Source organism: Quercus lobata, chromosome 12, assembly GCF_001633185.2.
Source record: "Quercus lobata isolate SW786 chromosome 12, ValleyOak3.0 Primary Assembly, whole genome shotgun sequence".
NCBI lineage: Eukaryota > Viridiplantae > Streptophyta > Magnoliopsida > Fagales > Fagaceae > Quercus > Quercus lobata.
Window position 1 is genome coordinate 12,001,522 of NC_044915.1, and position 27,579 is coordinate 12,029,100.

The window sequence follows — 27,579 nt, forward strand, 5'->3', positions numbered from 1 at the left end:
GACCAAAATCAAATATAACCCATATTTGAAGGGCTAAAATACATTTTATTTGTTCTAAATGTAGTGTAGTTACCATTTTGATCCCTTAAATTACAAAACTTGTTATTAAACCCATCATTATCAAATTAATGTCAATTTGGACTCCCTAAATGATGTTAAGATGTTGTTTGCTTTTAAATAAAACAAACTCAAGTAGGCCAAAATTATAGTAAATTTTTTAAAAATCAGGGAGTTAATTGTAAATTTTGGGAAAAAATTTATACAGAAAATGTAGGAATTAAAGTAATAATTTAATATCAATTTAAAAGGTTCAAGAGATTAATTATAAACATTAAAAATTTGAGGACAAAAATGATAATTAATTTATATAAAAAAAACTAGCGGGTCCAAGCTCCAAACCCGAATTAAGCCTTGTGCAAGTCAGAGGCGATATAGTTGGACTCGGTTCTGTTGCCTAAAACCCTAAACCCTAAACCCTGCCGCCGTGAAACCCAAACTTCCTTCTCCTTCGAATCATTTTTCACATCATCATTTCCGTTCTGTTCAATAATTCAATAATGGCTTCAGCTTGCAACAGATTCGTGAGTAGAACATCCCTATCGTCCATCAAATCCGCCATCAGATCCAACGTCCGTACGTCTCCAAGCTTCACCAAATCCGCCACTTCCACCTCCACTTCCATTCCTCTTCGCCGATTCTCACTCTCCCGGTAAATACAGACTCTCTCTCTCTCTTCAAATCTATGTTATTGTTTTTCAACATTACTAATAAATATGATGATATTGGCAGAATTCCAGTGGAATTAGGAGGCGTACAGTCACTGTTGCCACTTCACAGTACGGTGGCGACGGCGAGAATGACGTCGTGCCTGAGCACAACATCGAGGAGTTGCCGAGCGCTTTCACAGGGTACACTCTGCTGCACCTCTCCAGGCCTCTAATATAACAAATTTTTTCCCTTTCTTTTTAACTGTGAGTAGATTTTGCTTGCTTTCCCCTACTAATTTTCTTGCTCTCTCGCTTTAAATTGCTCGCCTACTTTTCGGTTGTTGATTTCCCATTGTTTGCTTCGAGTTATAAAACAATATAATGGAAATGGAAAGACCAACATGTTTAAAATTAAAATCTAATGTGCTTGCGGGTTAAAGTGACGGGTAATTTAGTACATTGTAAGTTTTTGTGTCATTGTTGTGTTAGGATAACAAACTTTTCGGATTAATTTAGGAGTAGGGTGGGAGAGATATCGAGGCAGCATAGTTATTAGATTTTTGTTGTTGTTGGTTTCGTGATCTTGATTTGAGTGAGTCTATTTCGTGAGTGGAATTAATTGGGGCAATGGTTTGGGAGTGGAAGTGATTTGGTGGAGGATCTTAAACGCTATCTGACTGGAGTATTTGGTTCCTGCAGGCACATAACTTGACTGTGGTTGAAAGAAATAAATTGGGAATTTGCAGGACCTGCCAATAATCAAGTATGAAAATGAGTGCTCTCTTAGTAGCATTAAGACTGTTTAGTACTTTAGTTATACAAGGATAGAGACTCGTGTTTCAGGTTTATCTGGAATTTTGATGTTTGAATTGTATTGATACTCGCAAAATGTTATATGGGGAAAGTGGCCCTTGATTGTAACATATACAAGTTAATGTTTTTATTTTATTTATTTTAAATTTATGCATTTTCTTCTGATGTGTCAGTTTCTTATTACCTTTTGGATTAGTTATTCTTGGTAGTCAATTTTGATTTTCTCAATATGTGAAGTAGTTTTGCAGTTTGTTCAGTTGGATTGTACCTTTAAAATTTGTATGAGTAGTGTTCAGCTTCTACTCATCTACTAACCATGTATTATGTGAGAATTTATATGAACCAATCAATCACGTTACCTTGTAGTGTCCAGTGCAAGGACAGACTTATCTGTGTAGCAAAACACTGTTCATATTATGAGATGCAAAACACTGTTCAATCAGTTTATATGATTATCAGTCCTTGCTTCATTTGCTTACTGCTCACTAGCAGTTGTGTACTGTAGCAAATAGCCTTTAGTTCAATGGCATCTCGGCATCTCCACCCCCCCATAATTATAGGGTGGTAGGTCAGAGACTCAGACTAGGGTTTCAAGTCCCCTCAAGTGTGTGAGTATAATACCTAGAAAAATAAGTAAATAAATAATTATTCTAAATATGGTGTCAATTATTTCCTTTGCTCACATCACTTCGTAAAATCTAACCTGCATGGCTTCCCTGATGCGTACATGGATGCCCTCCCTATATTGCTAATGCATGCTGCTTAAAAATCCATCTTATTTGTCTGTAATTTTCCTGGAAAAAAGTTTTAACTTTTTGTGAAACTTATTTAGTAGTATACTATATAGTCTCTCCTGAAACCTTGCAATACATTTGGGAGAAAGGATTTAGATGGGAAGAAAAGAAAATGGATGGAAAATAATGTAGGAATTGTATTTTCTCCTTTTGGTAGTCTTAAGTAGGGAGAGGTTGGGATTTGCAAGGAAATTGAACCTCCTTTTTAAGGATTTTCTTTCCACTCAAAACAAATGGATTTGAGTGGGAAAGAAAATTTTCTTTATTCATGAAAATACTCCCAACACAAATTATTTGCACAAAAGGTTTAATGGTATAAATCAAAATATACTTTTTCCTTTCATTTCCTAATCTCTCCTTAACCACGGAATGGATGATCCTTTTCCCAACTTTCCATCATGAAGAACCAAACAAGAAGAGGATCGCTGTCTATCCTTTTCATCCCTTTCCTTTCCATATGGATAAGTATCCTTCCTATTCCTTTCTTTTAAAACTTGCAGACATAGTGTGAGTGATAATTTTCTTTTCCAAGGCACAATGTTTCCTATGGAAAATGAAGCTTAAATTCTTGCCAGAAGTAGGTTTCTTGAGCAAACATTTTGCAGTGTAATAATTCCTAAAGCATTGCCAAATACAGAGCGAGCATGAGGGCTGGCATAAAAAGAAAAATTTTCAAGAAAATCTCCCATACAGATCGTACATACATGATGTTCAGTATTGATGCCATTATTATTGTTTTTATTCTCTTTGCTCTTGTGCTTCACTCATTCGGTTCTTTGATGCCAACACCTAGCCTTTTCTTGTCCATAATATTCTATTCGCTTTTGTGCTTCACTCATTCCATTTTATCTTTTAAGCCAGCACAGCTTTTATTCCGATATCTTATAGTAAACAGCTTCCACTAGAACATCTTGTGAGTTATCAGCTACCTCTACCATAGTCTCACAGCCTAAATGTTGTTTTTTCATCTGCATTAGATTAAATATTATTTGTTTTGCTAAGTTGAAATAGGTTTTCCTACCAAGTACCAATAGGTAGAGGATATGTTCTGGAGAAAAATTGCTCTTCACTTTGCTAAGTTTAAATAGGTTTTCCTACCCAGTACTAATAAATAGAGGATACATTCTGGTGAAAAGCTGCTCTTGACTTTTTGGCGGGTACTTCACTGAATTCACCATGTTCTTTATTAGCTTTTCTATTGCTCCCATCCACAATAGTTTTTATATTTTTGAAATATGGTAAGTTCAGAATTAGGCATCCAGATTTTTGGTGGAAGTTACAGACTAACAGTGTGTCCTATAATCCTATCTTGTTACACCAGACATATTTTAGTAAACCATTGCCTATAGCTTTTTAATGAAGCGATGCAAGGAAACCAAAATCAATAGTTACCATGAAAAGATCCAATAAATTGGAAATCATAACAAGTTGAAGAAATTAGAGTTGACATTGCAAGATCAGTAAATAGAGTGTATAATCCAATGATATTCCAAATCTAGGTGTTTTGGCTTGAATTTGTTTCACATAGAGTGAATCATTTACAAGTGACTAAGAATTCTGTGGTAACATAGCTGCTCCTTTTCTCAGATGGAATTGATGGTACGTGAGACGTGTGTGCCGTATTTGGAGGTGGGCCCTGTCATCTATGCTCCGATTTATTGAAATTAAAACAATGTGATAAACTACACTAGAAGATACGAGTCGCTTGTCATTCTTGATTACAGGGGAATCTGGGGGCTAATTTAGCTGTTTCTTCTCTAAACGCACATCATTTACAATATTTGCAGAATTATTACATATGAGAGCACATAGGAATCTTCACTTGGATGAGATCTGAATGCTACCATCTCTGTTATTTTCCACTTAAATAATGTGGTTTTACTGGTATGTTTCTTATGATGTCTTTTTTTATTCTTTGTTGGTTTAGAGCTTGGTCAGTCGGTTCCAAGGTGACTATATAGCAGTCCACCACGACGAGAGCTTGTCTACACAGGAATGGAAAATCTTTCAGCAAGATTTTGTAGTTTTTGTTTTCAAGGTTCAGTTATTTTAAAGGATACTGCTTGAGCCTTAAAGCAGTGAAACTGAATTTGATTCTTCCCAGCACAGAGATATTTGTTCTGTAGCTATTCATTATGTTTAATTGTCAAGTCTGTATCTCCAGATGACACACCCTTGCTTTCCCTGTCTGCATCATTTTGTATTCTTCTGTCCTGGTTCTTGCTTTTTACTTGCAAACTTGTTGCAATTCCTTTGGATCCCCAAAGCCAAGAAATACGGTCCTAAGCCAGCGTGATGATATTTGATGTTAATGTAAGTGAACTTCTATTGTTCCCAGTGCTTAGTTTTCCAAGAAATTTATCAGCCATTACCGTGTATTCAAATAAGACATCCTTTGTGTTTAGCCAAAAAAAAAAAAAAAAAAAGACATCCTTTGCGGTATTCCCCACTATCTACTTATCATATTAAAAAAAAAAAAAATGAAGGCAGATACCAATATATTTTTTTATAAAAAAGGTCACATTTCTTTTTTCCGTTTTTATGGGAGCAAGATAAATTAAGAAAAGCAAAATGCACCAAATGGATCATATGATAGGGGAAAATGTTCCCAGATGGAATTGATGGATCTTTAGACGTGCACTGTACCAAGGAGGTGGCCAAGTGGGTTCTTCATCTTTACTTGTTTTTTTTAGTCCATCCGAACAAGCTCACATGTGATTATGAATTATGATCTATGGGTCCTGTTAACGGGTGCCTTTAAGACTTTTGGTAATAGACTATTTAGGAAAGTTTTAATACAATTTTGATGGAAAATATAGAAAGCTGTCTCCCAAATCCTTTTTTTTTTTTTTTTTTTTTTTTTTTTTTTTTCACATAAAAAGTTTCTAAAAATATTTTCTAAATCAATACCCTTAGAGTATTAGTTAATATTTCTTATGATCTATTAAGTCTTACATGAAGCAGAAATCAAGGAATGATTGGCTAAATCTATGAGACTGGAATACTGCATATTTTCCGAATAGTGAAGATGAAAGCTGCTAGAAATACTATTGAATGTTTATATGATATTCAAGGCAATGGAATTGACAACATTGCATTTAAAAAATAAAATAAAAAGATGGCTGTTTTGTTCTATAACATGCTGGGAAATACACATATCTTGATAGGGAGATAATAATAGTTCAGCCAAAAAAAAAAAAAAAGTAGAACAGAAAATCATGTTATAGTAAGAAGAAAGTACTAGTTCAAGTGTATTGAAGTGTATATGCTAATTATGCTAAGGTGCTGTCTTTTGTATGCAGCATGCGATTAAGAAAGTCTTAACAGTATTCAAGTGTACTGGGCTGGCTTATTAATTTTGCCAAAAAGAGTTATCAAATTGGTTGAACAAAGATTTAATCAATACTTGTAGATTAGGAAAGCTGAGAAGGCAGTTGGGGCTTGATTGAGTTGCTTGGGAGGTATCAACTATTTCAAAGCAGGAGAGTAGGTTGGGTTTAAAAATGGGGATTGGAATAGAGTTTCCTGTTTGATCAAGTTGGTGGTTCCATTTAGAAGAAGTTTTTGGGTGGTTTCTATATCAAGAGTGCTCATGGCATGAAGAAAGCTGCTTCGTTTGAGGGATGCAGTTAGAGCTCTGATGTAGTTTATAATAGGCAAGGGTGATTCAAAGTTTTATCTGAGTCATGATAATTGACATCCAAAAGAGCCACCCTACCAGAACCTTGGGCATGGATATTTATATGCTTCTAGCACCATGATAGCTAACCTTTTGAGTGTCATTCATAATTGGAAGTTGGTTCTAGCCTCCAACAAGATCATAAGAATTCGTATTAATCCAAAGCAAGAAATATGAAGTACAGATCAGGCGTTTTTAATATGAAGTTATCTGGCTTCCTACTGCACCTGATAAGCATTCAAATTTGGGAGGCTATTAAATGTTGCATGGTGAAAAGCAAATGTTTTACTGGCCATATTCCTAAACATTCTTTCATTTCTTGGTTGACTATGTAGGATTGGCTGACAAGAAGAGAAAGGTTAGTTAAATGGGGTTACAAGGGTGATGTGATATGTATCTTCTACAGGAGTGGATTGGAAACAAGAGACCATTCGTCTTTGAATGCTCTTTTAGAAAGAGAAGTTGAAAGTGCTGAGGAAGTGTTTATTTTGTTTTTTTTTAGGCATATCGGCACTAAGGATGAAGAGCTTACAGTATGCAAGATGTCTTGAGCAGCAACCATTTATCTTGTTTGGATGGATAAGAATGCAAGAATTCAGAATGGAAGAGCTAGAAATGAAGTGGAGTTGCTGAAATCTACCATAGTTGATGTAAGAGCAAGAATGGCAGCTAGGACGAAGGTTAAAAAATCGATTCAAAATGCGGTGTGTTGTGATGTATTTTGAGAATTACATGCTCTGTTGTTGTTGTTGTCTGATTGATCAGGATAGAACGTAGTGTTTAGTTGCTCTGTGGTTTGCAGCTTTTGCTGCTTGTGATGTATCTGTTGTATTTTTTTTTTTTTTTTTCTCATTTAGTTGAATAAATTCTTATTCATCCAAAAAAATAGTCTTTCTATTCCTTGTTTATTTAGACCTTGGTCTGCCAAATCGAAGGTGACATCTTGGTCAGCATCTCCAGAGAAGAGCTGCAATTGATGGCTTGTGATACGTGGGCTTTGATAGGGAGGTGGACTCCTTTCATCTATGCTTCAATGTATTCTTTGTCTGTCTGAACAGACTGGTATTTATTTCATGCGCTTATGATCTAGTAAGTCTTTCTATTCCTTGTTGATTTAGAGCTTGGTATGTCACATCCAAGGTGACATTTTAGAGACCACCACCATGACAAATAAAATTGTCCGTTCAATGTTTATTTATATTATGCTAAACTGGCTAGTAAACCTATAAATTCTACAACACCCTCGGTTGCCTAGAGAACATTATTTTTCCTAGTTGCTATGGTTTTTACTTTTTACTTGCCGATGTCTTGGGCATGCTTTGGATCCTTAAGGCAAACAAATGCCAGTCCAAAAGCTAGGTGGTGATCTTTGATGTCAGTCTTGAAATAACATGAAGTTGCATAAACATTGTTAAAGTTATCATCGCAAGAAGGAAAGATTTGCATTAACATTATCCACCACAATCCAACTACGACCAGCTTCTTTTCTCACCTGTTTCTTCCTCATTGACTCCCTGACTTCCCTTGCATGTCCCCATTTTCCATAAAGTGCATAAATATTAGATAGCATAACATATACATAATCATCATCACCTTCCAACTTTAAAACCATTGAAGCTGCAGTCCTTGCAAGCTTCAGATTCCCACAAGCACCAAGCAAAGCCCTCCAGACCAATCCACATGACCCAAAACCCAGCTCAAAGATCATCCTCTCTGCTCTCCACACCTCCCCCCTTTGTCCCATAAGCCGGATCATAGAACAACAATGCTCAGCAGTTGGTTCAATCCCATAATCCTCCATCATTGATTCGAAGTATTGGGTAGCAATTTCTAATGACACTTGGTTATGTGAACATGCAGATAAAACATTAAGAAATGTGATCCCATCCGGTTTCACATCCCTCTCCATTTTTAGCTGCTCAAAGAGTTGGATCACTTTTGTAGAATCACCATTTAGTGCAAAGCCAGATATCATTGCATTCCATGTTACCAAGTTCTTTATGGGTAGCGACTGAAACATCAACTCAGCATTCTTTACTCTTCCACATTTGGAGTACACGTCAACTAAAGCGCTTCCCACAACTATGGATTTACCCAAACCGCATTTTATTGTACAACAATGAATCAGCATCCCCCATGTTAAAGCTGATAGACCAGCAATTCCACTTAAGATGCTTGAAAATGTGAACTGATCCATTTCTATGTCCTTTGAGTGCATTCTACAGAAAAAGTTCAGAGCTTTTCGTGCTCTATCTCGGTTTACATAACCTGTTATTATTGAATTCCAGGAAGATGAATTTGGACTTGGCATGGTTGACATAATATGAATAGCATCTTCTATGTCACCAAAATGAGCCAAACCGTTTATCAGTTCATTGTATGAGATTGTGTCAGGGTTAGGCATCTGCTGCAAAAAGCCAAATGCTTGAACTAGCAATCCATTTCTAGCACTTGCTGCTATAACTGAATTCCAAGAAATAGTATCCTTGTCTTTCATCTTGTTAAACACAAGGATTGCACTATCAACATCGCCACATTTCCCATACATATCAATCAAGCAATTGGCAACAAAAATGCTGCATTGTACACCAAATTTCACTATCTTGGTGTGAATTGACTTACCTAGTTCCAACAAACACAATTGGCCACAAGCAGCTAAAGCAGCCGTAAATGTAAAAGAGTCTGCAAAAATGTCAGACCTTTCCAGCTGAACAAACAAATCCAATGCCTTACTAAACCGCCCAGAGTGAACGTATCCAGAAATCAAAGTATTCCAAGAAACCACACTTGGTTGAGGAATTTCAGCGAACAATTTGTGGGCGTCACTCAATGAATCTTTTACGTAAAATCTGACAAGGGCAGCGGAGACAAAGACATTGGAAACAAACCCAGATCGTAGAATGTAGCTATGGAGCTGGTGGCCATAAGAGTAGTAGCCCAGGTTCGTAGAAGCTCGGACAAGGTGAACCAGAGCATACGCATTTGGTTTGGTGCCATAGTTGAGCTCACAAGAGGCCTCATATAAGGCCAACTCTGTGTTGGAGCTACCTTGGGCTAGTGCCAAAATGAGATTGTTCCATGAGTCAAAATGTGTACTAATGAATTTTGTTAGTAGTAGTTGGGAATGTTTTTGTTTTTGTTTTTGTTTTTGTAGGCACTTTTGGACACTCTTTAAGAGAGATTGTTGCATAGCTTTGTAATTGTAAACATAGCGTTATCCGCACCTTTACGCTCAATCTCACTAAGGCGCGGGGGAATGGTTTTGGACTCACAAAAAAGATTTCTCGTTTTTGAAAGGTTGATTAAAGTGTGCGTTACGGATGAAATTTTCAAACTTATTTTACTATTTAGTTTATTTTGTTATTATTTATGAATTTTATTGTACTTTTTGGTACTATTTATAAGTTCCATTATATAGCTAATTTTTATCTTTATCTTTATCTATAATATTTTCAATGAAAAAAATTCAGTTTCAGCACAATAAGTGAATCACAAAATGACTTGGAAATAGCAAAGAAACATATATCAGCTGGCAAAGGATGCAGCCAACGGTGAAAAAGCTATTAAAGTAAAAAAATTAAGTCAAAATTTCAAGTTATGATTTTAGTAGTTTTTTCCGCATGAATGTAAATGTGTGTAAAAAGTGGGTAATAAATACTAATATACCATTATTAAATGGATAAAGTTTAGTTATAAAATTTGTTGTAGTCTAAGACTATAACAACTTTACTAAATATCTTTTTATTAGAGGTGAATTTTGACAAATCCACCATTTGATTACATCTTTTTCTTATATTCTTCATGTTTGCAAAATTTCTAGAAAATTGAAAATCAATAGCTATGTCATCAATAAATTGTTTAAATTGCAAGTTTTTATAGTTTAAAATTATGTATAAAATATAAACTTATAGATCATATAGTAAATAATATCCGATTGACATAAAATTTGATATGTATATTAAGAACGTAAAGAGCATGCAATTCAACATTTAGATTTTCAAAATATATAATAATGTTAATTCTATTAAGTAAGATTGTAACCTTAGGCTACAACTAGTTTTATAACTAAACTTTATCCTTATTAAATATTGAGATATATTATATTACAATTTACAACCTATGAGATAATTTTGCATTTTCTACCTTTATTACTTTTTAAAGAAAAATTTTCATAAAATATTTTGAGCAACTAAAGAGGGATTTGAAATATATAACTTTTAATTAATTCAACTAATAAAATTTTTTGTCTTAAATAAAATACCTAAGATTCAATTTTTGTCCATACCAAAAAGTGTTAAGCTCTTAGTATGATGATTAAAAAAAAAAAAATTATAACGAAAACAACATCATAAATTTAAAATAATAATAAAAAGGCCCTGGAATCATGGGTGCAGCTAAACAGGGAAGGTTTTTGGTGGGCCTGTAGCAGAGAGAGAACATGAACAAGGGCCCAAAACTTGCATAACAATAAGACGCAGCTCAAGCTCAACAGTCAGGCAAGGTTGTTTTTCTTTTTCATTCGTCTCTATCTGTTTGCAGCTGCAGGCAAGTGCTTCCCCACTATCCACCTGCGATAATTATTTGAGTCCGGCGGTTGAGAGAAGTCCACGTAAGGTTTATCATTGAAAGTGAGGTGCGGCCTGACCAATTCTTTTAGTCGGTGTGTGTGACAAAGTCACAAAGGTCAAGGTTGGTTGGTACCACTAGTACTACTCCTTTATCTAACACCAGTCGGCAGTCACCTTATATTTTACAACCTACTTTCGGGCTTTTGTGGGTTAGTCTTGTGAAACACCCTCATCTCACACTCACCCACTGTCTTGTACCTCTTTTCTTTCTTTTATTTTTATTTTTATTTTTTTGTTTATGTACTATTTTTTTTAAAAAAAATTTAATGAAAAAGAAAAAAATAATTGAATTTTTTAATAGTTTTTGAGATTTCTCATAAAAAATAGTATTGAAATTTTCTTGAAATAGTCTTTTAACAAATGGGCTAAGTGAGTCATCAGTATACCAATAACTTGTTGGTGATTTTAGGATGTGCATGGGTTGGATTGGGTCAGGTTGAGGGGGTTTTTTGACCCAATCCATCATGATGGGTTAAAAAAAAAATTCAACTCAACCCAACCCAACCCACATGAATTGGGTTGGATCGGGTTGAATCCATGAGTTGGACAATTTTTTTTATTACTATTATTATTAAATTGAGCAGAAAAAAAAATATATTACACTTGTCACATGAATTGATAAACAAAATATATATTAATATATAAACTAATATTCCAACTTAGTTGTAAACAAAATATGTTTAAGCATCCAACTGAGTTGATAAACAAAATATAAATGAACTAGTATCCTAATTCACTTATAAACAAAATAAACATGAGTTTCTAACTTAGTTATAAACAAAATATATCTAAAATTTTAATTTTTTTATTAATTATATAATATATTTAAATATATATTAAAAGAACTAATAGGATTTTATATTATATATGATAGTAGGAATCGAGGAAGTGCTCTACAGCTGGTTTTTTTTTTTTTTAAAATCATTAAATATATAATATATTTTAAATACATAATAAAATATGGGTGGGTCGGGTCAGATTTGGTGGGTTTATAATTTTATAACCCAAACCCAATCTGACCCGTTATAAAAAAAATTTTGTAACCCAACCCAACCCACCAAACCCTAAAAACCGACCCAACCCAATAGAATGGGTTGGATCGGGTCGAGTTTAGTAGGTTGGCGGGTTTTCTGCACACACTTAGGTGATTTTATAATTTTCAAAAGAAGTTTCTATTTCCAACCCCAATTCAATGTAGCCAAAAAAAAAAAAAAAAAAATCTAAGTGTTGGACAACCTCATTTCGCTTCCTTTATGATTATTGTCAACAACCCCCATGTCATTTCTTCACCAGATCGACAATTCAATCTTAATAATGTGTGCAGGACCACACGTGTCAAGAATGTGTTGAAAGTTCATCTACCTTATCCAGGCCAAAACATGAGTATAAAAATATGGTTAAGAATTTAAAATGATACGTATAATAATATTCAAGATTAAATTAATACATAAAAACATAACTAACATCTATTCCTTTCTTTCTTTCTTTTCCCACAAATAACTATTATTTATTTAATATTAACAAAATATATAAACAAAAGAAAAGACAAATAATTTTTTTATTAATATATTTCAACTCAATTATTTGTTGAAATAAAACTCGACCTTTTAAATTTTCAAAATTTTCTATGATTGATTATGTATTAAGTTACCAATTATTTTCACTTTCAATACATAAAATCATCTTTTCTTTTGTTGCATAGCCTAGTTTTGACAATATTTATGGTTGGAAATAATTATTCACTAATTGCAATAACAACTGATACAGTAAACGCAAGTATAGTCATCTGGGTAATTACAAATAGAGTCTTTCTATAAATAATCCGGTTGATTATTGATTTTTTAGTCCTACAACCCCAACCAGCCCTTGGTAAAATTAAAATTTTTTTAAAATTTTTTGAAATAAAAATAGGAAAAACATATAAAGTACATTGATAAAAAAGGAAGCACATGTTTCCAAAAGCAAGTAATTTCCTTAATTATAATATTTAAAATAGAATTAAAATGTAACTTTAACATGTTTTAGGTAAAAAAAAAAGTCCCTTTTTTTTCAAGGAGAGCCACATGTCATGGGCAAGTTGGACATTTTATTTTTTGGGGTGCTTCTTTGAAGCAACTAATTTCTTCAGTGGGTAATTTTTGAGAAATTCAATCTTAAAATAGAAAAAGAAAAAAAAAAGAACACATGTACACACACATAACATGATAAAGTCAAACTTTTTGTAACTCTTTATAATTATTACAACACTAAAATTTTTTTTTTGAAACAACACTAAAAAAATTTTAATTGAATTAATATTTAAAAAATTCTACAATTGGATTACACGTTTCTATTATTCTTAACACAATGTCAAATTTCATGTTAATTGAATTTTTTATTATTTGATTAATAAACTTAGATTTTTATTTATAATTTTAGAATATAAATTTCAAGATTATAAAAAAAGGAAGTGCATTTGTCCAAAAGCAAGTTGTAGGGACACGATTATTTAACGACCCAAGAATGGCATTGGACTCGTAAGTAAAGGGCCCTAACAATATGATTTGTAGAGAGTGGGCATGAAAGGCAGGACCTTAGTCACAGGTCAGTAGTTTAGTCGTGGTTTTTATGGAAGCTTATATATGGGTGGACTTGGCTTGACTAGCTAAGCCTTCCATTAGTGCGGATTGTAAGATTTAAGTTCTCGGACAGAGTCCGAGGAGCATAGTATCCTTCCCCTTCTCCCTTTTGTAGGATTTTCCCCTCCCTCCCGGGGGGTCCCTATCCCCTTCGCTCTCTTTCCTTTTTATACTAGTGTTCACCTCCCTTTTAGTGTCCACGTGTAAGTTTTACTTTCTAGGGTGCAGACCTGTCCTGTCAATCCATACCTAGAGTGGTTGGGGATGCTTGGAAAAGTTAAATAGCATGGTTTGGAGTATGGGCCTGTCAGATGCAGGATTCTGTACTGCGATGTTGGTAGCTTTCTCCCTTGTCCTGCCCCTGTACTGAGTTTGTCTTTTTCTTCAGGCATTTTGTGAGGTGCTGAGCATAAAATCGTCCTCGGCCATATCCTTGGGCCTTTTTTGGGTTTTCATTATGCGTCCTCGGCAATAGCTCTCCTCGGCTTAGGCCTTGGGCCCTAATGTAGAGTGGGCCTGGGCCACGAATTCTTTGGCTCCACAATAGCCCTTCAAAATCCTGCTGCTCGACTTTTAGTTGAGGAGGAGGGTTTTGGTGATGTTGGGCCCACATCATGGCTTGCTCAAATTCTGTACTTTTTTGATATTGGTGTTTTTCCATTTGCATGGGAGATGTGCCGAATTAAGAGGCATCCCTTCAGTTTTACTCTCGCGGTGTCCTTTGACGTTTCAGTGCTCGAGGCGCTCCTTCACGAGGGTCTTTAAATCTTATGGTTGCAGATGGTGTTGGAAATCGAGCCAAAACCGTCTTGTCCACAGCATTCCTTGGAAACCTACATAAATTAAATGCCACCAACTTGCCCTTTATATAAGTAGGATAGGAGGTTATTCCTCTTACATATACACCCCTCGGCTCCTTCAAATTCATAATACTTCAGCCATAATCACAGTCTCCATATCTAGTGCTATCCACCCTTGGTGCAATATGTTTGAGGCACGAGTGGGAGTGAAGGAATCACACCCGCCACAGAGGCACCGGATCCTTCCGAGCCTCAAGGTGGTGCGGTCTGGACAGGGGAGACACAGACTCAAGATAATCTTCCGTTTTGACAAGGTGGGGATGGTATCTCTACTTCTTTCAGTCAAAATCCAAAACAGGTACTGGTCGCATCAGATTCTTGGTGCGTCAGAAGTAAGGTTTTTCGCCATCAGCGCCATCTGCTCTATCGCAGGCGTGGCTAACATGGAGGCTCATCAACTTCCTGTGTGGCCACCGGCAAACACTCTACTCCCTGCACCTTTTCTTCAAAGGTGCTAGCTCCATGTTAGGCTCTTTTGCTGCCTGAGCCATGGGCATGTAAAAGTATTGAGGAATGGTTTCCGTAGACAACGTTCTGGAACTACTACATCTCTCTTCTCTGCGCCTCTTCCTCTGCTTTTTTCTCATTTCCTTGTATCTTTTCTTTTGCTTATGTAGTTAGTTTTTAGTTTTTAGTATGAGCTTATTCAAGCTCTTTCATTGTACGTTGTACTGTTTCTTTGTCTTAATAAGAGATGGATCTGTTTCATTCTAAATACTTTTCTTTTTTGCAGCAACTACTTTATGAATGGAGTACTACATGTATATTTTCCTTTAATGATACTTAGAGCAAGAAACCTTGAAACAGAAAGCTACTAATTTGAACTTATCGACATTATCAAGTACAATAATGCTAACTCACAGTAGATTAAACTTATGAGACTAACCGAGATAACAGCTGAGTGCTCCGTAATGCATGTGAGGTAATTGTCCGAGAATGATAAACTCTAAATAAACCATCTGAGAGGGTTGCCGAGCAGTGAGGGACTGTGGCCTTGTTTTTGATAACACCTGGCCCTATCACAATCGCATCAGTTCCCCTAGTATTGTGGATCCGAGGGTAGACTGGGAATTCCATTCAATCTAGGGACTAACCCAACTATTGATGGGTAACTCCTCTCCGGGGTAGAGTCTAAGGGCCATATAACATCCAGGTTATGTCCAAAACTTGTATTTTTTCTGTTAAGTAGTTGGTTTCCCCATAGGCTTGAGTCCGAAGACCAAACAAGGCCTTGGTTCTGTCCAAAACTTGTATTTTTTCTATTAAATAGTTGGTTTCCCCACAGGCTTGAGTCCGAGGACCAGACAAGGCCTTGGTTCTGTCCGAAACTTATATTTTTTCTGTTAAGTAGTTGGTTTCCCCATAGGCTCGAGTCCGAGGACCAGACAAGGCCTTGGTTCTGTCCAAAACTTCTATTTTTTCTCTTAAGTAGTTGGTTTCCCCACAGGCTCGAGTCCGAGGACCAGACAAGGCCTTGGTTCTGTCCAAAACTTGTATTTTTTCTGTTAAGTAGTTGGTTTCCCCATAGGCTCGAGTTCGAAGACCAAACAAGGCCTTGGTTCTGTCCAAAACTTGTATTTTTTATGTTAAGTAGTTGATTTCCCCATAGGCTCGAGTCCGAGGACCAGACAAGGCCTTGGTTCTGTCCAAAACTTGTATATTTTCTATTAAGTAGTTGGTTTCCCCATAGGCTCGAGTCCGAGGACCAGACAAGGCCTTGGTTCTGTCCAAAACTTGTATTTTTTTTTGTTAAGTAGTTGGTTTCCCCACAGGCTTGAGTCCGAGGACTAGACAAGGCCTTGGTTCTGTCCAAAACTTGTATTTTTTCTGTTAAGTTGTTGTTTTCCCTATAGGCTCGAGTCCGAGGACCAGACAAGGCCTTGGTTCTGTCCAAAACTTGTATTTTTTCTATTAAGTAGTTGGTTTCCCCACAGGTTCGAGTCCGAGAACCAGACAAGGCCTTGGTTCTGTCCAAAACTTATATTTTTTCTATTAAGTAGTTGGTTTCCACACAGGCTTGAGTCCGAGGACCAGACAAGACCTTGGTTCTGCCTAAAACTTGTATTTTTTCTGTTAAGTAGTTGGTTTCCCCATAGGCTCGAGTCCGAGGACCAGACAAGGCCTTGGTTCTGTCCAAAACTTGTATTTTTTCTGTTAAGTTGTTGGTTTCCCCAGAGTCCGAGGACCAAACAAGGCCTTAGTTCTATCTAAAACTTGTATTTTTTCTATTAAGTAGTTGGTTTCCCCACAGGCTCGAGTCCGAGGACCAGACAAGGCCTTGGTTCTGTCCAAAACTTGTATATTTTCTGTTAAGTAGTTGGTTTCCCTATAGGCTTGAGTCCGAGGACCAGACAAGGCCTTGGTTCTGTCCAAAACTTGTATATTTTCTGTTAAGTAGTTGGTTTCCCTATAGGCTTGAGTCCGAGGACCAGACAAGGCCTTGGTTCTGCCCAAAACTTGTATTTTTTCTGTTAAGTAGTTGGTTTCCCCATAGGCTCGAGTCCGACGACCAGACAAGGCCTTGGTTCTTTCCAAAACTTGTATTTTTTCTGTTAAGTAGTTGGTTTCCCCATAGGCTCGAGTCCGAGGACCATACAAGGCCTTGGTTCTGTCCAAAATTTGTATTTTTTCTGTTAAGTAGTTGGTTTCCCCATAGGCTCGAGTCCGAGGACCAGACAAGGTCTTGATTCTGTCCAAAACTTGTATTTTTTCTATTAAGTAGTTGGTTTCCCCACAAGCTTGAGTCTGAGAACCAGACAAGGCCTTGGTTCTGTCCAAAACTTGTATTTTTTCTTGTTTTTCGAAGATTAGCCCCTCGGCCAAGGTGGGGGGCGTTAGCTTGATGTTGGAGGCCCCTAGAGCTGCCCGTGCCATTTATACTGCGAGGCGTAGCCCCTAGCGGAAATTCATGTCGGAACAACAGCAGCGTGCTGCTGGAAATGAAGGAGCTTGCGCTGGCCCTTGCTTGACAGAGGCTTGACTCCGCCGCCACCTGTGCCAACGTGCAAGCCTCCCCACAGACGGCGTCAATTGTAGGGACACGATTATTTAACGATCCAAGAATGGCATTGGACTCGTAAGTAAAGGGCCCTAATAATATGATTTGTAAAGAGTGAGCTTGAAAGGCAAGACCTTGGTCACAGGTCAGCAGTTTAGTCGTGGTTTTTATGGTAGCTTATATATGGGTGGACTTGGCTTGACTAGCTAAGCCTTCCATTAGTGCGGATTGTAAGATTTAAGTCCTCGGACAGAGTCCGAGGAGCATAGTATCCTTCCCCTTCTCCCTTTTGTAGGATTTTTGCCTCCCTCCCGGGGGGTCCCTTTCCCATTCGCTCTCTTTCCTTTTTATACTAGTGTTCACCTCCCTTTTAGTGTCCACGTGTAAGTTTTACTTTCTGGGGTACAGACCTGTCCTGTCAATCCATACCTATAGTAGTTGGGGATGCTTGGAAAAGTTAAATAGCATGGTTTGAAGTATGGGCCTGTCAGATGCAGGATTCTGTACTGCGATGTTGGTAGCTTTCTCCCTTGTCCTGCCCCTGTACTGAGTTTGTCCTTTTCTTCAGGCGTTTTGTGAGGTGCTGAGCATAAAATCGTCCTCGGCCATATCCTTGGGCCTTCTTTGGGCTTTCATTATGCGTCCTCGGCAATAGCTCTCCTCGGCTTAGGTCTTGGGCCCTAATGTAGAGTGGGCTTGGGCCATGAATTCTTTGGCCCCACACAAGTGATTATCTTATAATATATATTTTTTAAAAAGAATAAAAATATAAATTTTCAGATATTTTATGTTAAAAAGTTTTTTTTTTTTAATGAGGGCCACGAGTCATGGGCAGGTCGATCATTCCCTTGGGGGGTAGGGTGGGGAATTCTTAGGTGTGCATTTTTGAGAAATCTAATCTTAAAAAAAAAATTAATTAATTAAAAAAAAAAAAAAGAAGAAGAAAGAAGAAGAAGAAGAAGAAGCAAACACACAACATGATCAAATTGCACCATATATTACTTTTATAATATGTATATATATATATATATATAAATGTTAGATATTCTCAATAACTTTTAATTGGTTTAATGTTTTGAAAAATCTATTACTGGATTATATATTTTCATTATTTTTAACACGCCTGTCAAACATCGTGTTAATCAAATTTATTTACCATTTAGTCAATGAACTTATTTTTGTGCGAAATTTTTTTTTTTTTTCCCTTTCATGAGATTTTTTCTAAAATATAAATAAACTTAATTCCTTATTATTAGCATCCTTTATGGAGGCTGGCAGCAAGTCGAGTCCAAATCCTGACCCGCTGTTAGAATTAATTAGATGTTTCCCACGGGACATGACCTAGCTACTTTTCTAAAACCAACTCTCTTTCAAGTGTGTTTTTACTTTTTAACGTTAGGTACAACATAAATTACATACTAAATGGTTTGATAAGGAGGGTTGAGGAACTCAGTCAACAATTCAAAATCATGCTATTTGCACTTAGAGTTAGGCCGCGACGCAATCGGAACATAATTTAGGATTTGTATGCAAACAGGCATTTGAAGCACGTACTCAAGTTTCTCTTTTCAAGATTATAGTATACGTTTAGATATACTATATAAAAAAAGAGTGCTTTTTAATATTTTTTTTGCTTACAGGAGAAGTTCATGTTAGTGACTTATTTGAGTTATTTCAAATTTAATTCTTAATTAATACAACCCACCATAACAAAAATGGCTAACACTTTATATTGAAAATAGGGGGACAAAATCCAATCATTCATTCATCCAAGAGAAAAAAATTAGAATTAGTGGCCAAATACGTTACGACTGAACCATTTCTCTATCAAATAACCTGGAAATCACTTTCTAAAGTAGGGTGGAGTTTTCCATTGTAGACGCCTTGTCCATTGCATTGATGGCCATTTATAATCCACGAAGAAGGGCCTCTTATGTAAGCTAGTTCAAACAACAGTTTTCAATATTTAAATACCTGAAAAATCTGGATTCAAAAAAAAAAAAAACGTGTTTACTAAAAGGTTTTATTTAGGAGTGTTTGAATTACATTTCTCATTTTAGGGTGTTTAAACATTAAATTTAGAAAACTCTTCATACTAGTTTTCAGTTTTTAAATGATATTACTCAATGACACTTTTATAAATATTTAGAAAATTGTAGGACCTACTTGATAAGACCTAACATAACTACATCTCTCTCTCTCTCTCTCTCTTCTCTTTTTTTTTTTTTTTTTCCTTTTCTTTTCTTTCTTTCTTTTCTTCCCCTCTCTTTCACGTTCCTTCTCTCCTCTAATAAATATTAATAAAATAATTATACAGATCAGAAAGTTACCACTTAAAAAAAAAAACATACACATACTAAACACACACTAAAAATACATACACAAGACAATGGATTAAGGTGGTGGTTGATGGATTATTCATACCGGAGGAGGTAGAAATCATCATGAAAATTCCTCTAGCACGTGTGGCAGCCGAGGATGTCCTGTATTGGCCTTATTCGAGTGATGGTAACTATAGTTGTAAGTTTGGATATAGATTTCTAAAAGAAGAACCAGACATTGGTTTATCACAGCAACCTTCAAGCTGAGACAAGCAATTTTGGAAAGCTATTTGGTCCTGCGTGTGCCACAAAAGGTGAATAACTTGCTATGGTGAGCTTGTCGCAATGCCATGCCAACGAAGGAAAGCCTAGTTCGACGCACCATTATCGACGACCCGCTGTGTGATCGCTGCCACTAAGCCTTAGAAAATCCCTCACATGCATTATGGTTGTGTACTGAACTTGATATTGTCTGGGTTGTCTCAAAGCTATGGGATTTTCGAAGAACGGAGATGTTTCTAGACTTTAGAAAGCTGCTGTCATGGATCATTATGCAAGGGAAAAATGCCGAGCTCTTCGCCTTCACATGCTAGTCGGTCTGGACACAACGAAATCAGGTCCGTCTCCACTAACCGGCCTTTGCTCTTCATCAGGTACCTCAACTCTCAAAGGAACGACTTGCAGAATTTATATCCAGTCAGGTCTCTTCAACTGCCTAGGTATGGACTGCAACTCGTCCCAGGTGCCAATGGAAACCTCCACCATCACTAGAGCTTGTAAAAACTAACTTCGCTGCGCGATTTTTCCAAGTGGCAATTTGGCAGGAATTGGAGTGGTTATCAGGGATGTCCGTGGATCTGTGATGGCCTCTTGCTCGAAAATTTTACCTCAAGCTTATAGTGGAGTTGAAGTTGAGGCTTTGGCAGCAGCAATGGCCCTTTCATTTGCTTCGGATATAAGTATTTCAAGAGCTGTTCTTGAAGGAGACTCATGGGTAGTAATCAAGGCTTTGATGGAGGACGATTCTGCTCTAGCTTCCTATGGATTGCTGGTTGATGATGATTGATGGAAATATTAACAAAATTCCCAAACTTATGAGATGCAAAATAGGGAAAAAATATACGCCAAAGGGAAAAAAATAATAATAATTACACACAAGACAGTATTTACGTGATTTGGCAATTTGCCTATGTCCACGGAGTTACTGGGATTTCACTATTCACAGGGAAAAATACAGAGTGCGGCAAAACAGTTTTTCTCTCTCAAAAACAACATCAAAACCTAATCTCCAAAACAACAATTTTTATATCCTACGCATAGGATTTACATGAGCGCTACAGTTTAGGCCGATAGGCGCAAGCCTTCACTCTACGGACTAAGTCTCAAAAAATCTCCCATTAAAAACTGTAATAATATTATTTCAGGTCGGGTCATAATCCAAATCAAACACAACTACGCTTCACAAAACCCAACAAATCTCTCACTTGGAGACTAGTTGAATCACCAACATCAACCGCAATCCTCCAAAGACAATCTCTCATCATTGTAACTCATCCTCCTGCCCTTAAGCTAGAAGACCAATTGAAGCTGTACACAGTTTCAGGTTTTCAGTAGTAACACCCTTAGTCAACATTTCTGCCGAGTTCTTAGATTCCCAAATCTTCTCAAGTATTACCAGTTTATCTTCAACAAGGTTACGGATAAAATGGTATCTCATCTATATATACTTCAAATTTGAATGAAAAACCAAATTTTTAGCAAGAAAATTGCACTCTGACTATCACTGTGTAGAACGCCCAACTCCTTCTTCTTACCCAATTCATCCAAGAAGCTATGTAGCCAAATCATCTCTTTTCCAACTTCAGTTGCTGCAACATACTCTACTTCTGTAGTAGACAAAGCAACGATCTTTTGTAGATTTGAAGCCCAAGATAAGTTGTACCACCCAGAGTAAATACACACCCAGTAGTACTCTTTCTACTATTAATATCACCTACTAAATCAGCATCTATATAACCTTGCAGTTTCAAACTTGCACCTATGAAGTAAAGACATGTATCCGTTAAGCCTCTCAGATACCTCAGAATCCACTTAACTACCTCCCAATGCTGCTTTCTTAGCCTACTCATGTATCTACTCATAACTCCCACTACATGTGCAATGTCTGGCCTTGTACACACCATAACATACATCAAGCTGCTAATAGTTGAGGCATAAGGCACCTTGCTCATATGGTCCCTTATTTTGTCTTCGGTGACAGTTATTTACTTAGTTTGAAATGACTACCTAATGGTGTGCTCACTGGTTTATCTTCATTCATCGTGAACCTGCTGAGAATCCTCTTCACATATTCTGCCTGTGAAAGCTTCAATGTACCATTAGCCTTGTCTCTAATGATTCTCATACCAAGGATTTGTTTTGCAGCTCCCAAATCCTTCATTGCAAACTGTTTTGACAATTGCTTCTTCAGATTATTAATCTTCTCAATGCTAGACCCTACAATGAGCATATCATCCACATACAACAATAAAATGATATAAGAATTATCAAAAAACTTAACATAGCAATAGTGATCGACTTCACATCTCTTGAACCTAGTTTTATTCATAAAACTATCAAATTTCTTATACCATTGTCTTGGAGCTTGCTTTAGGCCATACAAGCTCTTTCTTAGTTTGCAGACCAAACTCTCTTGTCTCTGAACAATAAACCGTTCTGGCTGACTCATGAAAATGTCTTCCTCCAAGTCACCATGAATGAATGCTGTCTTCACATCTAACTGCTCAAGATATAGATTCTCTGTAGCCACCATTCCCAATACCAGTCTAATTATTGACATTTTCACAACTGTAGAAAATATTTCTAAGTAGTCAATGCCCGTCTTCTGCTAGAACCCTTTGACAACTAATCTGGCCTTGTAGTGTTTGCTACCATCATGCTCACTCTTTATTCTGTATACCCACTTGTTGTGCAAAACATTCTTTCCTTCTGGATATTCAGTCAGTTCCCATGTTTGATTCCCCAACAAAGAATCTATCTCATCCTTTATGGCTAACTCCCACTTACTTGAATTTTCATATTGCAATGTTTCATCATAACACTTTGGCTCACCACCATCAGTCAATAGGAGATAATTTAGAGTGGGTGAATAATGCTGTGGAGTTCTAATGATCCTGGAAGATCTATAGACTTCAGCTATAGGTGTACTTTGATCTACCTGTGAATTTGCATTTTCCTTTTCTTCTTCACCCCCTTTCTAGATAGTATTTTCAGTTAATTCATCTAAGTTAACGAACTTAGATTCTTTTGATCTATCTCTGTAACATCCACCACTACAGTTGATCTATCCTTGTACATAATTTGTTCAATAAATATCATATTTCTACTTCTAATGATTTTTTTGTTTTGTTCATCCCAAAACCAATAGCCAAATTTCTCATCACCATAGTCAATAAAAAAACACATTTTAGACTTTGCATCAAATTTACTACGAGCATTAGAATCAATATGAGCATAAGAAACACAACCAAAAACTTTTAAATGGGAAAACTTTACCTCTTTACCACTCCAAACCTCTTCAGGAATTCTGAACTCCATGGGAACTGATGGTCCTCGATTTATCAGGTAAGCTACAGTACTAACAGCATTAACCCAAAAAGTTTTTGGTAATCCAACATGCAACCTCATGCTCCTAGCACACTCATTGAGAGTTCTGTTCATGCGCTCAACCATATCATTCTGCTGTGGTGTCCCAGGAATGGTCTTATCCATCCTAATTCCATGTGCAGCACAATACTCATTGAACCTCCCATTTATGTACTCTCCTCCATTGTCTGACCTCAAACATTTTACTTTCAAATCTGTTTCTGTCTCAATCATGGCCTTCCACTTCTTAAAAGTCTTAAATACATCAAATTTATTTTTCAGAAAATAAACTTATACTTTTCTACTTAAGTCATCAATGAAAGTGATGTAGTACCTTGAACCTCCAAGGAATGCAACCAGAGAAGGCCCCCACAAATCAGTGTGTACTAACTCCAATTTTCCAGCCTTCGGTGTCCTACTAGTTTTCAAGAAACTCACCCTTTTCTACTTTCCTAAGATGTAGCTTTCACACATGTCAAGATTAATAGACTTCAGTTCTGGTAGTTTCCCTTTTGACAATAGCATCTTCATCCCATACTCATGTGACCAAGTCTATAGTGCCATAAACTTGCATCAGTACTTGCTTCAGCAACTGCAATTGTATCTCTTGGACTTGAGGTCATATACAGAGTACCAGTTTTCTTTCCACGAGCCAATACCATGGATCCCTTTATAACCTTCCAAGTACCACCAACAAATAGTATTGTATGCCCTTCATCATCAAGTTGTCCTATAGAAATCAGATTCCTTCTCAGGTCAGGAATATGTCGAACCTTCTGCAATAACCAGACAAACCCATTGGGCAATATAATCCGAACGTTTCTCATACCTACAATATCCAAGGCTTCTCCATCAGCCAAATACACCTTACCAAAATCACCTTCAACATAGTTCTGTATGATTTCTTAGTGTGGAGTGGTATGAAACGAAGCTCCTAAGTCCAAAACTCAATCATCAAGTGGACTATCTACAGCAAGAAGTAGCACATCCAGTACCTCATTTGTTACAGTATTAGCAGAATCATCATCAATTTTTTTCTTAGGGCTTTTGCAGTGCCTCTTAAAGTGGCCAGCTTTGCCACAGTTCTAACATTGTACCTATTAGCCAAATCTAGATTTACTTCTATTCCGATTGGAATTTCTAGATTTTGATCTACCCTGATTTGAATTTTTGTCATTACCTCTACCTTTTGTCTCAAGTTTTAGGGTAGAACCAAACCCTAAGGTTTCACTTGCATCTCTTCTACGAATCTTCTCAGCAAAAACTAGATCTCATATGTTATTGTACTTCAACTTTTTTTTTTTCCAGTAGAATTGCTCACTACCATTCTCATAGCCTCCCAATTGTTTGGCAATGAAGCCAAAACCATCAGTGCATGGATCTCATCATCAACATCAATTTCTACAGAAGACAGTTGATTTATGATGGTGTTAAATTCATTTAAATGTTGTGCTACCGATGCATTCTCTGCCATCTTCAAATTGAATAGTTTCTTCATCAGATGCACCTTGTTGTTTGCTAATGACTTTTCATACATACCAAACAAAGCCTTCATCAAATATGTTGTGGTCTTCTCCTTCACGACATTGTGTTCAACAGACCTTGACAGAGTTAATCTAATAACTCCAAGTACCTGTCTGTCAAGAATAGTCCATTCATCATCTTTCATAGTTGTAGGTTTCTCCCCTAAAAGTGGCAGGTGCAACTCCTTCCCATAGAGGTAGTCCTCGATTTGCATCCTCCAGAATCCAAAGTCTGTGCCATCGAATTTTTCTATTCCAGACGTCTTTCTTGTTTCCTCTACCATTGCTCCTACTCAAACCTAACCCTAGGCTCTGATATCAATTGATGGGAATATTAACGAAATTCCCAGACCTGTGAGATGCAAAATAGGGAAAAAATATACGTCAAAGAAAAAAAAAATCATACACAGTATTTATATGGTTCAGCAATTTGCCTACGTCCATGAAGTTGCAGGAATTTCACTATTCTCAGGGAAAAATACGGAGTGCGGCAATACAATTTTTCTCTCTAAAAAACGATATCAAAACCCTAATCTTTAAAACAACAGTTTTTAGATCTTGCGCATAGGATTCACAATGGGCTACAAAAAAGGGGCCAAAAAATCTCCTATTAAAAATTGTAACAATATTATTTCGAGTCAGATCATAATCTAGATCAAACACAACTAGGTTCCACAAAACCCAACAGATGTAAAGGTTTTGTCTAGAAATTTTGTTCAATTGCTTACTCTCACACTAGGAGAGAAGGTAACTCAATTGCTCATAGTCTGGCTAGATATGCCATTAATATTCCAAATTTTTTAGTGTGGATGGAGGATATCCCACCACAATTTCATTCTCTAGTTCGAGCTGATTTTGATAGCTTACATTAATAAAAGTTCCTGTTGTTCTTTCTCAAAAAAAAAAAAAAAATTTCTTTTTCACATGTTAAAATATGTTGTTTGAAACATGGTACCTAAAAACATTTTTTGCACTATAAGTACTTTAAACACATGTTTTCATAACACTTTTTAAACAACAGTTTTCACATCATTTTAAACAACAATACTTAAAAGCTACTACCAAACATGCTATAAATAAAAATGAATAGGTTTGCAATATGCTAGCTATAACTCCCAAATCCATGATGTTGTGTACAAAACTTCTAACCAACATTTTAGAGCTATATACTTGGTGAATGTTGCACAAAAAGATTACATACCCAAAGAAATAGTTAGATACTAAAAAAAAAGAAAGAAAAAAAGCGTGATGTAAGATATTGGGCTAATCCTAAACTCAAAATAATGTAAAACCTAATCTATTTTTATTGCAAAGCTTAAATGCACCTATTTCAAAATGTTTCAATGTCATTAAGTAAGCATGTTAAAGACTGAATGTCTTATTGTATTGAATTATGCAAAAATAATGTATAAGAGACGACATCTAGGCAGTGTGCTATACAAGCAATTAAAGTCCAATATAATAGTGGGTTCCAGTTAGCTCAATTGGTAAAGTTTTTGATGGTTGAATAAGGGATCTGTGATTCAATCTCCGCCTACACCAAAAAACCGATTGATGTCTTGGTCTGATAATAAAAGAGCTATCATCAGGAACAGTCGCCATAAATTAAAACTCTCTCTTAAAAATAAAAAAAATAAAAAAAAATAGAAAGAAAGAAAGAAAGTGCAATACAATAGTACAATAGGCCTAAGCCTGCTAGGCATATATTCTAACAGGGCACATTCAGGATCTAGACATGGTGTAATACCAGTATTGCTGTGTAATAGTGAATTAATGAGTGAGATTGAAAGTTAAAAATTCAATTTTAATCTCAACCATTTGAATCATAAATATTTTTAACCTTTCAATCTTTCACTTTTTTACCATTAATGCTTCCAACTTTTACATCTCACAACTACACAACAATTGCACTGTGCAATTTTTGCACGGATCCAAATCCGCAGATCCCTAATAGATCTATCAATGTCCTTTCTCTCATGCATTTGTTGCTTTGGTTGGCTATCCGAAATAAACTGTACTTTTTTTTCTTTTTCTTTTTCTTTTTTTATGCAAGAAATAAATAAACTCTACTAAAGATAGGTTTGTTATTTGGGTGTATAATGTTGATCTAACTATGTGTTTACTACAGGGAAAGAATTGAAAAAAAAAAAATATATATATATATATATATATAGAATATTAAATATTTTAACACACACATGGAGAGAGAAGAATTGAAAGCATTAATAGATCTATTTGATTGTTCTTTCTTCTCTAAACTGGTGTGGTAAGACTGATTCAAGAAAATGTTTGGTCAATAGACAGGTGGGAGATAGGCTTTATGAGGTTGATTAGTAGTAATTTACCATTTTTGGTGTGATCAAAATGCTCAAATTTAGAGCATTCACATCAAGTCGTGTATTTTTTTTTATATTATAAAAACCTACTTTTTATATTTTACATACTCAATTTTCAATAACACCCACGTCAGATTATCTTTACATTTTATTAAAATATCAATTTTTCTTAATATTTTAAGTGTTTATCTTTCTTCATACACAATAACTATCATTCACTTACTTTCTTCATTCTCGAGATATGTAAAAAAAGAATAAAAAATTAAATGCAAAATGAATAGTGGCAATGTAAATTTACACTACTACTACAGCAATCATATATTTTTACACAACTATTTGTTTTGTTATTGTCTTCTTGTGGTTCAGTTGTGTGGCTGCTTGTATATATATATAACACAGGGTTGTTTTGACGCTTTGTTGTGGTTGTTTTTGTACACATTGTTGTGTGAATTTTAGAATTTTCATTTAGTTTTTTTTATATATAAAATAATAATAATAAAACCAACTCAGTGTGCATGTGTCGATGTGCCTATAATGAAGGAGAGATAAGTGATCTTAGAAGGACTCAAAACGCATTGATATGAAAAGCTTTGTCCACCTTAGAAAAAGACCAAATGTTGACGAGGGATAAGAGCAAATGATCAAAGCATTTTCCTT

General features: G+C 36.0%; 2 protein-coding genes across 11 annotated transcripts; one reads left to right on the top strand and one right to left on the bottom strand.

Annotated features, from left to right (window-relative positions):
• The first annotated feature begins 401 nt into the window (after positions 1-401).
• Positions 402-4,626, top strand: LOC115969787. Of its 10 annotated transcripts, none has more exons than XR_004087074.1 (4): positions 402-709; positions 790-908; positions 1,407-1,470; positions 4,242-4,626. XR_004087074.1 is itself a non-coding variant. In XM_031089401.1 (4 exons), the coding sequence occupies exons 1-3, from the start codon at positions 558-560 to the stop codon at positions 3,919-3,921; spliced, it is 291 nt and encodes a 96-aa protein (XP_030945261.1). In that variant the 5' UTR covers positions 402-557; the 3' UTR covers positions 3,922-3,943; positions 4,242-4,626. The 10 variants fall into 10 exon arrangements, 7 of the variants coding, with proteins under 7 accessions (XP_030945261.1, XP_030945262.1, XP_030945260.1 ...); XR_004087073.1 differs by having other exon boundaries at positions 790-971; positions 4,242-4,310; XR_004087075.1 differs by lacking the exon at positions 4,242-4,626 and adding an exon at positions 3,902-3,919.
• A 2,551-nt stretch (positions 4,627-7,177) lies between these two features.
• On the bottom strand, positions 7,178-9,258 carry LOC115971986 (putative pentatricopeptide repeat-containing protein At5g47460). The gene has a single exon (XM_031092115.1). The coding sequence runs from the start codon at positions 9,181-9,183 to the stop codon at positions 7,414-7,416; it is 1,770 nt and encodes a 589-aa protein (XP_030947975.1). The 5' UTR covers positions 9,184-9,258; the 3' UTR covers positions 7,178-7,413.
• Positions 9,259-27,579: the final 18,321 nt, after the last annotated feature.

What these genes read in the sequence shown, in the direction of transcription:
- LOC115969787 (XM_031089398.1), top strand. Translation starts at nt 558, where the DNA reads ATGGCTTCAGCTTGCAACAGATTCGTGAGTAGAACATCCCTATCGTCC. An exon ending in CGCCGATTCTCACTCTCCCG is followed by an intron (nt 710 to 789) that starts GTAAATACAGAC and finishes TGATATTGGCAG; the next exon opens with AATTCCAGTGGAATTAGGAG.
- LOC115971986 (XM_031092115.1), bottom strand. Translation starts at nt 9,183, where the DNA reads ATGCAACAATCTCTCTTAAAGAGTGTCCAAAAGTGCCTACAAAAACAA.